General features: G+C 40.1%; 3 protein-coding genes across 8 annotated transcripts; 1 reads left to right on the forward strand and 2 right to left on the reverse strand.

Annotated features, from left to right (window-relative positions):
* Positions 1 to 580: 580 nt before the first annotated feature.
* On the reverse strand, positions 581 to 3,445 carry LOC106301440 (probable apyrase 7). 4 transcript variants are annotated; one of them, XM_013737838.1, is made up of 4 exons: positions 3,414 to 3,445; positions 3,288 to 3,360; positions 1,271 to 3,226; positions 717 to 1,188 (listed from the first exon to the last, which is right to left on the reverse strand). In XM_013737838.1, exons 3-4 carry the CDS (start codon positions 3,162 to 3,164, stop codon positions 908 to 910), a joined length of 2,175 nt encoding a protein of 724 aa, XP_013593292.1. In that variant the 5' UTR covers positions 3,165 to 3,226; positions 3,288 to 3,360; positions 3,414 to 3,445; the 3' UTR covers positions 717 to 907. The 4 variants fall into 4 exon arrangements, with proteins under 4 accessions (XP_013593293.1, XP_013593292.1, XP_013593291.1 ...); XM_013737839.1 differs by lacking the exon at positions 3,414 to 3,445 and adding an exon at positions 581 to 653 and having other exon boundaries at positions 892 to 1,188; positions 1,271 to 3,398; XM_013737837.1 differs by lacking the exon at positions 3,414 to 3,445 and having other exon boundaries at positions 3,288 to 3,398.
* A 221-nt stretch (positions 3,446 to 3,666) lies between these two features.
* LOC106306592 (ABC transporter E family member 2) lies at positions 3,667 to 7,270 on the forward strand. Of its 3 annotated transcripts, none has more exons than XM_013743261.1 (13): positions 3,667 to 3,860; positions 4,096 to 4,209; positions 4,382 to 4,467; positions 4,571 to 4,668; positions 4,755 to 4,872; positions 4,968 to 5,057; positions 5,120 to 5,424; positions 5,502 to 5,697; positions 5,785 to 5,970; positions 6,052 to 6,321; positions 6,395 to 6,640; positions 6,733 to 6,867; positions 6,977 to 7,270. In XM_013743261.1, the coding sequence occupies exons 2-12, from the start codon at positions 4,107 to 4,109 to the stop codon at positions 6,850 to 6,852; spliced, it is 1,818 nt and encodes a 605-aa protein (XP_013598715.1). In that variant the 5' UTR covers positions 3,667 to 3,860; positions 4,096 to 4,106; the 3' UTR covers positions 6,853 to 6,867; positions 6,977 to 7,270. The 3 variants fall into 3 exon arrangements, with proteins under 3 accessions (XP_013598715.1, XP_013598714.1, XP_013598716.1); XM_013743260.1 differs by having other exon boundaries at positions 3,688 to 3,763; XM_013743262.1 differs by having other exon boundaries at positions 3,688 to 3,763; positions 6,733 to 6,853; positions 6,977 to 7,259.
* A 39-nt stretch (positions 7,271 to 7,309) lies between these two features.
* LOC106306590 (pentatricopeptide repeat-containing protein At4g19220, mitochondrial) lies at positions 7,310 to 10,159 on the reverse strand. Its single transcript, XM_013743259.1, has one exon. It carries the CDS (start codon positions 10,157 to 10,159, stop codon positions 7,331 to 7,333), a length of 2,829 nt encoding a protein of 942 aa, XP_013598713.1. The 3' UTR covers positions 7,310 to 7,330.
* Positions 10,160 to 12,351: the final 2,192 nt, after the last annotated feature.

Here is a 12,351-nt window from a genome sequence, read left to right on the forward strand (position 1 = left end):
AAGTGAACGTCTTGGTGCAAGTGAAGCGTGCTTGTTTGGTTGTTGTTTACTTCTCCATCCTCGGATGGATGGCTACACAATACTTGATTTTCCAAAGGCTTAGAGAAAACAGAAACACATTCCTTGAGAGAGAGAGAGTTGTTGAGTATGTAATGATTCGTAGACAGTGTTGTGATGTAATCTTAATTCATTTATAGCAAAAGAAAGCAAAGCAGAGAACAGCTTTAAAATCTTAGGATTGATTCAAACTGTCACTAGAGTACTTCGTGGAATTTTATACAAACTTTTACAGATCTCAGAAAGTTTTGGTGATAACTGATTTGGTTTCTCTCATATGATGGGTGTTACAAGTCATTTCAAGTAGACACTTGCATTGATTGGTTCCTCTGTTTCTTCATTTTTGTTCAGCTTTTCGGTGTCATCAGTGTCCTGAAGGTGATGAAGAAACATCTTTTGGCTTTTTCAATCTCGAATAAGCATTTCTTTCTCCTCCTCATCGTTCACATCTTCAGAATATCCCTTTCTTTTCAAATCCTTGTCATCTCTTTCAACATTACAACTCTCTGGTTTCACTTATGTCTGACTGTCTTCGCTTCGCTTGCTTCACTGGAACTCCGAAAGACAATAGAGTTCTCACAACTTCCAAGTATCCCCTTTGGGAAGCAAAGTGAATGGCAGAAATGGTTTAGAGGAAGAGAGTGATAGATCGTTGAATTGGTGTTAAATTAGTAAATCACATAAGTATATCAATGAATTACATGTCAACTGAAACAGATAAACATTTTGCTCTCTCTCTCATGAAGATTTCCTTTCTTTTTCTTTTTAGATTCTATAAAACCGGAAAAGAGGAAAAAATAAATAGTGTGGAAGTGATTAAAAAAAAAACCTTACCAATAAACGTCTTCTACTACATCTTGAGCATGTGTGATTCAGCCAGCGACGAACTAAGATCTTCTCGAGACTGTGATCTCCGGCTTTGGAGACGCATTTGACTCCTGCGAGGTGAGGACCAGAAGGAACTACTACCGTCAACTTGCATTTCCCCTAAGCTATCAGAAGAATAACTATGCATAACGCTGCTGCTCGATGAGTACAATGAAGAAGACTCCATGAGCTGTATGCTGCTTCCAAAACTAAATGGCCTATGCGGTGAACTCCTCACAGTTGGACTCAACGGTGTCTTCACCCCTGAATGAGAAAAACAAAGCTTTTAGGAATCAATATCTTCAAGGACAGGCCATAACTCAAAGATTATGCAAAATTGAATTACCTGGGCTCATAGGACTCCATCGCTGGAACTTGAAGGGAGACGGAATGTTAAGGGAAGCGCTACTGTGTCTAAAAAGTGGGAGATATGGCTTTCGAAAGAATCTTGGCATACAGTTGCTGACGCGTGACAGTGCACAGAGAAGCAGAAGCAATGAGACGAGCAAACCAGATATAAGGGCTATTGGGTTTATCTTCATGCTCAGAGTCTCATAGCTCTTTAGTCCCAATGTAGAAGAAGATAGAGCCTTCCCTGCTTCCAAAATAGCTACTCCGAGTGTCCAAGTTATACTCCCAGACCCAATTACGATTTGCTTATCCGTAATATACAAACCTTCTCGTAACAGGGAGACTATGTACGGAGCTCTAAAGCAGTACTGTTCAATGAAAGGCTGTGGAGAAACACTGGTTCTGGCTACTTGCCAAGCCTTTTCACAAAACTCCCTACCCTTTTCCAAGACATCATCAAGGGAAGCTTCAGCGCTTAAATTGAAAAACCGGTAGACCACGAAGAATCCGGATACAGCGTAGAACTGACCGTGAGGACGCGGGTAACCATCAGGAAGGGCACAAGGCTGCAAGTCACAATCAGCTCCATGTTCCGTGTTTGACCACTCAGAGCTATTAACAGCATTTTTTGCTAGAGCGCTGCACTCTCCCCAGTTTGGAGCACCAACGAGCTTGATAGGAACTCCTGTCTTCCCCTTTTTACGTCGTCGGACACTGGGAGCACACTGAGAACATATATACTGTCCCTTGTATCCAGAATTCAAACAAGGATGTTTCATCTCCAGTTTTCCTCCAATCAAATCCGATTTATTGACATCTGTCTGCCTCTTCAAAAGATTAACAACAGACCTTTCAAACGCATCGTTGAGACCATATCCGGCGAGAGAATATGCACTAAGATGATGGTTAACAGACCCAATCCTGAGATTCAGGTTGGTCTCATTATGCGTTCGCTCCTCGTTCTCAAAGGTTACCTGCAACGATGAGCCACCTAAGTCAAGTGCACCAAAGGTTGCCTTCTTTGGCACGGCTCCTAACATGCTCGTTTGGTAATTAAGAGCCGTCCATCCAAAATAAGCTTCCTCTGTACCACTGATGATCTTAACCCACTCCCTCCTACAAGTGAACGGGGACTTCGCCAGTATAGACCACACATTACCCAGAAGCCAGCTTGAATCAGTAGCACGGAGCCTCCGGACACCCGCTGTGGCAAATACGAAGAGAGACGTGGTTCTATGAGCATGCTTGGGGATTTGCTTCTCTGCCCACTGGATAAGCGGTTTTATAGCAGTTTTCAACCCCGATCTGTTGTTGACAAGCTTGTCAAACCCAGGTTCTGTCTCCATACGATCGTAAGCACGGCCACTAGTCTTTCTAGAAATACCTTCCGTCAGAGACTTCATAACAATGGGGAGACTACTGTCTTTCCTGTAATTTACAGATGCCTGGTAGACATAAGCACGAGTCCCCGTGCTTCCGCAGTCAAACACAACATAGTATCTCGACGCTCCCCGAGACCAGTTTGTATAACCATACATGGAGACTATATACACCAGAAGAGCAAACAGAACCAAACACATAAGGATCATAACCGCACGGATCCATTTACGCCCGCTCCTAGATGGATTGGTCCCATTGGGAACACCTCCCTTGTCCTTGGAGAAACTAGACCCATTTGGTCCCCATGTTATATTTTGCGGAGCGAGAATGGCTTCTTCATCAGGATCAAAGCCGTGATAGGAAGAGAAGTCTTGGAGAGACGCTGAGTGTCTCAAACCATTCTTTCGTCCACTACTACCAAAACTGATGGAATCTGGCGCTGATGTTCCTACATCCAGCGATGTAACAGAAGCAGCAGTGAATAGTTGAGTGATCCTACCAAAAAACATGTCTCTCTCTTGCCTACATATACTACTTTATAGAGCTCAATCGAGAGTGATCTGCAGTTAAAACCAACACTGCGATGATTTCGAGAGTTAGGGTGCGGTACCAGAAAGACGCATTGGCATTTTCCCAGCACTAGATCTGCGTCTTAGAAGCACAAAGCTAATCTACGAATCGAGAATCTCCGGCAGATCTGAGGAGGAGTATCGGTGCTGAAACCACGACTCACACCAGAGGAAACGAAGACGAATGAGGAGAACGATCTCTATGGCTTTGTCCCTGTGATCTACATTTCAATGTTTGGGGAATATTTGGAACATCTGAAAACATTTGGGGTTGAAACGTAAATAATATTTTCTGTAGTTCCTTTATTCTAAAATATTTGTTGCAATGCTGGGCCCATAATTTGACCGACCCAAGCCCAATAAAAAGCAAGTCGGGTCAAACCTGTCGGAAACAGATGATCCAGAGTAACCCTTAACATTGCTTTTGGACAAAGGCATAAAACTCTGAGGCGCGTGTGCTCTCTCTCTCTCTCTCCGCTGGTTCTTCACCTCCATCTCCCTCGAAGCTCAGCTCAATCTGAATCTCTCAATTATCTCAGTTTGGCTCTTGATTGATTCACCGTTAAATTTTATATCTGGGATTGTATCAAAAGCTTCGAACTTTCTTCAAAATATCTTCTAGTTACGTTAAAAAAGGTTTATAGATTTGATCTCTTCTATCACTCGGGAAAGTGTCAACCTTTGTCGCTGTATAGATGAATTTTTTTTGGAAAAAAAAAAAAAAACTTGCTTCACCTGTTTATTCGAAGTATTGAATTTGCGTTTATCCAAGCTTGAAATGAATAGTTTGTTCTGCTATCAGATTGTGTATTGAATATGCTGAATCTTCATCAGGCAGTTAAAATAATTGAATTTATTTGCTTCTTTTTAGATATTTGAGAGATGGCAGATCGGTTGACACGTATTGCTATTGTGAGTTCAGACCGTTGCAAGCCAAAGAAATGTCGCCAAGAGTGCAAGAAGAGCTGTCCTGTGGTCAAGACGGGTGCTCTCTTTTTTTTCTTACTTATTCCAAGATTAAATTCTTATGGATATGTCTAGTTATTGCGTAGTGGTTAAGGTTACGTGTGAAGCCATTAGTTTGTAACTTGATACTACCGACTTGATGTCTTTTATGATCACTCTAAAAATTTTAGTGCCACTTATGTTTATCTTAGGAAAACTTTGCATTGAGGTGACTGTTGGTTCCAAGCTTGCTTTCATCTCAGAGGAGTTGTGCATTGGTTGCGGTATTTGTGTGAAGGTATGTCTGAATATACTATTTCTGATTCCGCATATATATACCTATGTACATGTAGCCATAACTGGGACGCTAAATAGATTTTTATGTTGCTTTACAATTGCAGAAATGCCCATTTGAAGCTATTCAGATCATCAATCTTCCCAGAGACTTAGAGAAAGACACGACCCATCGTTATGGTGCAAACACTTTCAAGTTGCACAGGTTTGTTTATCTTTTATTTCTTCCTTTGAGAAAAACTGATTCCTCTCCTAGTTTTAAGACAATGCAAACTATGTCTTTACTTCCAGGCTCCCGGTTCCAAGGCCAGGTCAGGTCCTAGGGTTGGTTGGGACAAATGGTATTGGAAAATCAACCGCTCTGAAAATTTTGGCGGGGAAGCTCAAACCAAATTTGGGCCGTTTCACTGTAATAGTCTCTCCTCAGTTTCTGAACTTTTGTCTGAAAATTGCATCTCTGGTCTCTGGACTAGTTTGATTTAAATAATTCTCTTTATTGTGCAGAATCCTCCAGACTGGCAAGAAATCTTGACTCACTTCCGTGGGTCTGAACTTCAAAACTACTTCACCCGTATTCTAGAAGATAATCTAAAGGTATAATTGTGAATTGACCTTTCATTGAATGACATAAATTGAGATTTTGGTGTCCACGACAGGCCATTATAAAGCCTCAGTATGTGGACCACATCCCAAAAGCTGTGCGAGGCAACGTTGGAGAGGTCCTTGACCAGAAGGACGAGAGAGACAAGAAGGCGGAGCTCTGTGCTGATCTGCAGCTGAACCAGGTCATTGATCGTGACGTTGAGAATTTATCTGGTGGTGAGCTGCAGAGATTCGCCATCGCTGTTGTCGCCATACAAAACGCTGAGATTTACATGTTCGATGAGCCGTCTAGTTACCTTGATGTTAAGCAAAGACTCAAAGCTGCTCAAGTCGTCCGTTCCCTCCTTAGGCCTAATAGGTTTTGAATTTTTCCATCTTTTGATTATTTTGGATATAGAATAAAGCTACTTACAGTTATTTTCGTTTTTCTTCCAGCTACGTCATTGTGGTGGAGCATGATCTCAGTGTTCTTGACTACTTGTCGGATTTCATTTGCTGTCTGTATGGGAAACCAGGAGCCTATGGTGTCGTGACTCTCCCCTTCTCTGTTAGAGAAGGAATCAACATTTTCTTGGCTGGGTTCGTTCCCACAGAAAATCTACGTTTTAGAGATGAGTCGCTGACCTTCAAGGTAAACTTTCTTTGATTGTGCAGAGGCAATGTCGCTTCACAACGGTAGTCAATATTGTGTCCTTAATGGTTCTTCTTTTGTTGGAAGGTTGCTGAGACTCCACAAGAAAGTGCTGAGGAAATACAGTCGTACGCTAGGTACAAGTACCCAACCATGACCAAAACTCAAGGAAATTTCAGGTTGAAAGTGACGGAAGGTGAATTCACGGACTCTCAGATTATCGTTATGCTTGGGGAGAATGGTACTGGGAAGACAACGTTCATCCGGATGCTGGTATTCTCTTCCTCCGTTATAATCCTCTCTTTAAGAGTTTCAGACTCCTAAACTAGTATTAATTGGTAAAAAATTTAACAGGCGGGTTTGTTAAAACCAGACGAGACAGAACAATCAGACATAGAGATACCAGAATTCAATGTCTCTTACAAGCCACAAAAGATCAGCCCCAAGTTTCAGAATTCAGTTAGGCACTTGCTACATCAGAAGATTCGGGATTCGTACATGCATCCTCAGTTTGTGTCGGACGTGATGAAACCGCTTCAGATCGAGCAGTTGATGGATCAGGAAGTGGTCAATCTCTCTGGAGGAGAGCTGCAGAGGGTTGCATTAGCTCTGTGCCTCGGAAAGGTGAGTATCTTGTGTTGGAAGTTTGTTTTCTTTGTCTCTCACTGATCTCATGCATACACAAACTTTTGTGCAGCCTGCGGATATATACCTGATTGATGAGCCAAGTGCATATCTGGATTCAGAGCAACGTATTGTGGCTTCTAAAGTCATTAAGCGATTCATTCTCCATGCAAAGAAAACTGCATTTATAGTCGAGCATGACTTTATAATGGCTACCTATTTAGCAGACCGGGTCATTGTCTATGAAGGACAGCCATCCATTGATTGTGTTGCAAATTGTCCTCAGTCACTACTCAGTGGGATGAATCTCTTCCTATCCGTAAGTCTCTTATACCCCTCTTTAGTTATACACTTCATGAGCAAGCAAAAACATGACCTAATGTATGCTGCTAATGGTTTTCATTTATACAGCATCTAAACATCACCTTCAGACGGGATCCCACCAATTTCAGACCAAGAATCAACAAATTAGAGTCGACTAAAGACAGGGAGCAAAAGTCTGCTGGCTCATACTACTACTTGGACGATTAAGGCAACTACCATGACGTTCTTAATCTCTAAAATACCAATGTTGTTTTTATCAATCACACAGCATTTGATAAGAGCCAATATCTGAAATGTTTGTTCTCTATTTATTTCCTTTATGGATTCACAGAACATAGGGCATGATCTGGATATAGAAACATTGTCTGAATTCCATGAAGGTCTTTCGCTCTGAGGAAGTTGATCTATGAGCTCGCAACCATCATTTTCTAAGGAGATGTTTCTCTTCTCAAGCTTTTGATTGTCTGTTCAGTTTTGCTACTCAGATTTTGCTGTATACTTTGCAAGGTTTTTTATTAACTGAGCAATAAAACTCTTTGAATCTTTTTAACTATTTGTACTTTCTTTACTGTTGTAATGTTATTATTTAGATTTTACAAGGAATGTACTGCCTATTACTATTTTATCTACTTCTCACAAAGCCTAAACTAATCACTGATATATGAAACTTTCAAGAAACATTATCCTACAATCCTACACTAATGTCAATACTACTGTAACCAGGAAGCTTCTTTAATGCTTTATCCTCCACCGTCTTCCGTAGCCGCACAGCTTCTTCCCAGCCTCCCAACCTAACATATGTATTCGACAATGAGACATAGTAAGATGCATTGTCTGGTTCCATTTCGAACAAAACCTCTGCAGCTTCTTTCCCCAACTCTGTATCTCCATGATAGTTACAAGCACTCAGCAAAGCTCCCCATACACCTGCTTTCTGTGCCTCTCCGATCCCTTTGATGAACTCATAAGCTTCTCTCAGTTTCCCTGCCCTCCCAAGCATGTCAACAACACAAACCCGATGCTCTGTGACTGGTTTCACCCCGAATTTATCCTCCATCTGGTTGTAATATTTTAGACCTTCTTCTACAAACCCTGAGTGGCTGCAAGCTGACAGTAGACTGATGAAAGTGCTCTTGTTTGGTTCCATCCCTGAGATACTCATTTCATTAAACAATTCCATAGCCTTCTCTCCCATTCCATGGAATCCATATGCAGAAATAACTGAGTTCCAAGCAGCAATTGACCTCACTCCTGAGTTTCTAAACACCTTCATGCCGGTTTCTACCCTCCCGCAGCTGCTGTACATGTCCACGAGCGCGGCACAGATGAAAGGGTTAGCTTGAAATCCACGGCGGATGAGATAACAATGCGCCTGCATACCATAGCCTGTAGACCCGAGCTGAGATGAAGCTGAGAGAAGGCCAACGAATGTGATCTCGTTCGGCTCTACCTCGATTTTTCTAAATAGCTGAACGGCTTCGGGTCCAGCCTTGTTTTGAGACAAAGTTGATATCACACAGTTCCAGGAACATAAGTTAGGGTCAGAGATCAAGCCAAAGACCTTCACTGCACTATCGATGTCTTTACTTCTACCATACATGGTGATCAACGTGTTCTGCAACTGGGTCTCCGACTCTCTCAAAGTCTTAATTGCTAGTCCATGAAAGCATCTTCCTTCTGAGACCAGTCCGAGGTTTCCACATGCCGAGATAGTCCCCAAAAGAGTAATAATGTCATGGCTAACTTTCCCTTCATGGCTCATTGCTCGAAACGCTCTCAGTGACTCTGAATGGTGACCATTCGATGCACAGCCATAGATAACAGAGTTCCAAGACGCAAGATCCCTAGTTTCGGATATCATCTCTAACAGCAAAAACGCTGAAGTTAGGTCCCTGCAGCCGATGTACATGTTTATAACTGAATTAGCTGAAAGGATATTGTTCCCAAATCCTAGCTTTAGCTGCCAACAATGTACTGACTTGCCAAATATGAGCGAATCAGATGAACAACAAGACGGAAGAATTGCCAACACGGTTGACAAGCTAAACTTTGAACGAGAATACTCACTGACAACTTCCTTGAACAGAGTCTTAGCTTCTTGCGTAAACCCGTTTTGCACAAAAGCAGATATCATCGAATTCCACGAAACCAAGTCTCGGTCAGTTGCTATCTTGAACAACAACTCAGCTTGCCTTGTTAAGCCACACTTGCCGTACATATCAATAAGGCTGTTAACTACCACTAATGCTCTGGACTGCATCTCCCTGCGAACAGTGTAACCATGAATTGATCTCCCCTCTCGTGACAGACACATATCACCACAAATAGAAGCTACTGTAACCACCGTGGAGATATCAGGATGAATCCTATTCAACGACTGCATTTCCTTAAAAATACCAAATGCTTCTTGAAACATCCCGTTTGAAGCAAAACCATTAAGGATTGCGTTCAAAGAAATCACATCCTTCCAAAATAATTTCCCAAACACGGTTTCTGCAGCATCGATATCCCCACATTTTGAGTACATCGAAATGATCGAGTTGGCCACAGAGACATGACCTTCTGGGACATAACCTGATCTAATAACCATCCCGTGGAAGGATTCACCTAAAGAAAGCTCTTCCAAAGAAGCACAAGCTGAGATAACACTTGAAAAAGTCACATTATCAGCTTCTTGTCCTGAAACAGTCATCGACTTGAAATACTCCAACGATTTCCAGTACTGGCCATTTGCAACACACTTTGTCACGATTGTGTTCCAAGAAACAACGTCTCGGTGTTCCATACGCGTGAACACACGCTCCGCAGAGCTCAAATCCTCGCCTTGTGCATAAAGATTCATCAATGCATTGCATAAGTTGGCATCAGATACCAAACCAGCCTCTATTGCCAAACAATGAACCACTGGACACACTTTCGAAAGGCTTAAACTCGATGACGCCGACAGTGCAAGTAACAGCGTTGTGGAATCAAACCCAGTCCCCTTCTGAATCATCTCAACGAAAACTCCAAGAGCTGCCATGGAACGACCATTTTGATTCAGAGCAGTGATCACACTGTTCCAAACAATCACATCTTTCACTTTCAGCTCACTAAACAGACCCAACGAAGACACAAAGTCCCCTGCTTTACCGTAAAGCGTCAGGAGCTTAGAAGACGCATGCAAATCTTGAAGAAACCCACTCTTCAGAGCAAAACAATGGATGCTCCTCGGAGTCTCTGCCTCCGCTCTAATCATGGAGGATCTAAGTAAATCTCGAACGAACATATAGCTCGACTCCACCGTCTTATTATCTCGGTTACGCATTTCGTCGAACACCTTATGGTCAATAAGAGACGAAACAGCTGAAGTGAAGGATCGCTCATGTTTTTCTTTAGTGATGTGAAAATGGGAAGAATAGCAACCGGAAAGAAACTTCGGGCGAGGAAACGAGCGCCTAAAAGAATAGATTATGTGACCGGAGCAATAAAGTCTCAGCTTTTCCGGTGAAATTGTAGAGTTTCTTACCATCATCCAACACCTGGACATGGGTTTCCCGGCGGCGGCAAAACCATTTAAATTTTTTAATTGGGCCTTTACTGGGCTCATTTCATTGAGCCTTTTTCTTAAATTGTTTTTTTTCCTGACACAAATGTTTTTTATAAAGTACATGCATGCATGTCTATTGTCTTTGGTTGGTTGGCGAGTAGTTTATTCCCTTTGGGACATGAATGCTCATCTTATTCCTTTCAGACCATTTGTTTATAAAATTTAAAATAAATAACTAAGAATTCTATAGTTTTTAAACACTAATTTCTTATTGTATTAAAAATTATGAAAATTATTAAGAGACAATTCTACAATCAATAAATTCTATTTGTTAGAATTTACGTCCAACGATTCTACTTTCACCAATGAACCATATTTCCACTACTAGTTTGAAGTACAATCATACAAGGGCTCTTCAACGTATGATTCTTGGGGATTAAACTAATGTCTCCAAGACCCCAATGGTTTAATAGTTTATCAATTAATAATAGTCGACGAGATCCGTACTGTACTCGTTAACTCTCCCGAAAGCATTGCATATCATAAGTTTCGTGTCCCCGAAAGCATTGCCTATAGTATTTTTTTTTTTTATTATTGCATTGACCATTTTCGTGTAATTCGATATTAATTCCCTCTTTTCTTTATAGACCACATTAATAAATCTTGTTTAAAATGCATTAACTGCCGTTAACAAACTACTACGTACATATTTTTGTTAATGCACATTGACTTTCTATTTGACTTTGAGGTCGATGTACCTGTGACGTACACGTGTTTTCATTCTCATCAAACTAAACGTAACCACCTGGCTTCTGCATTTACTAGTATTATTGATCAATACACTAATATTAAGCTTGCATCAAAGTCAAAAGAATATTTTTCTTGTTTTTGTCGAGAAAAACAGTTTATTATAATGAGTCACGACGATCGAGTTGTTATAGTATTGAGTTTCGCAATGATACATATGAAGGTATGGTTGAGTTTTTGCATTCAGCTTATTATAATAAGAGTTAATTTGTCGTAACTGAGTTATGTGCAATAATTTGATTATGCGTTGACAGAAGGTGTTGAGTAATTATATACTGACTATACCTTCTAAATAACTACGTGTTCCTATCATAAACACTGTTAAGAAGTTTATAGGAGTGCAAATCAAATTGTAAAACCATGATCGGTAGGCATGGATGAACTTTGCTAACATGATGCAATTGACGAGTTACATATATATTAATTTATTTAATTATTGATAGTCCGTCAATCAATACTGGCTAAATACTTCTAATCACATAGTTAGTTAAATCAGATTTGCTAATTGCATAAAGTCTGATATATATCAACTTGTACACGAATTGCTGCGTCACTTTACATTGGGCAATCTAGTGTTATTCTTATAGCTTTATATATGCCTTATATACTTCCATAACTGCTTTATCTATCATAGCATTGTAATTTCGTATATTCGTAAAACCAGCAATTGTTAATGAATATAATTTTTATTGGAAACGAACGAGTTATATAAATTATTAATGTAAATTTTATTAAATAAAACTCGACAATAAGAACCACAAACTGACAAAAAAAGGATCAGCATATATATTGAAATGCAAAATTATATATATTCTAGCATATTAAAACAGATAAATTTTCTCATAAATATATTGGTGTGACAACTAGCAACTTACGAGTAACAGAAAACTATCCATAGTTTCAACCGATACCGCTTAGTGAAGCCCATTGTTCTCTCTATTTGATTCATTTTCCTACGTCCCTACGTTTCTTTCATAACGTAGTTACTAATCAATCTTTGTGTTTTATGGGGCGTAATATTGTTTTTTTGTTGTGTTTTCTCAACTATTTATGTCTTCCTTATTATTATTTTATTACTATAGAAAAAGAGTATATATATTTCGTATATATCGATATTTTGGATGGCAACTAAAATAAATGGTCGGTGAATTAATTTCGAGTTGACTTCTAAGCCCGGTATAAAGAAATGTGTAAATGTTTGTGGGGTTCCTGAAAGCTTAATCGTCATGGCAAAAATTGATTTTGGACACCAAAATTAAAGAACTTGTGGAAATAGTCTATATATATACAATAAACATTAAAAAGATAGTTTACAAAAAAAACATTAAAAAGATATATATATATATATAATAAACATTTAGAACAACTCT

The sequence above is a fragment of the Brassica oleracea genome, chromosome C7 (assembly GCF_000695525.1).
Source record: "Brassica oleracea var. oleracea cultivar TO1000 chromosome C7, BOL, whole genome shotgun sequence".
NCBI classification, from domain to species: Eukaryota; Viridiplantae; Streptophyta; class Magnoliopsida; order Brassicales; family Brassicaceae; genus Brassica; species Brassica oleracea.

Excerpts from the sequence above, each read along its gene's own strand:
- LOC106301440 (XM_013737839.1), bottom strand. The coding sequence starts at position 3,164 with ATGTTTTTTGGTAGGATCACTCAACTATTCACTGCTGCTTCTGTTACA. Across the intron at positions 1,189-1,270 it reads ATGGAGTCCTATGAGCCCAG|GGGTGAAGACACCGTTGAGT; the intron begins GTAATTCAATTT and ends TTTCTCATTCAG.
- LOC106306592 (XM_013743261.1), top strand. The coding sequence starts at position 4,107 with ATGGCAGATCGGTTGACACGTATTGCTATTGTGAGTTCAGACCGTTGC. Across the intron at positions 5,058-5,119 it reads TTCTAGAAGATAATCTAAAG|GCCATTATAAAGCCTCAGTA; the intron begins GTATAATTGTGA and ends TGTCCACGACAG. Across the intron at positions 5,698-5,784 it reads ATGAGTCGCTGACCTTCAAG|GTTGCTGAGACTCCACAAGA; the intron begins GTAAACTTTCTT and ends TTTTGTTGGAAG.
- LOC106306590 (XM_013743259.1), bottom strand. The coding sequence starts at position 10,159 with ATGATGGTAAGAAACTCTACAATTTCACCGGAAAAGCTGAGACTTTAT.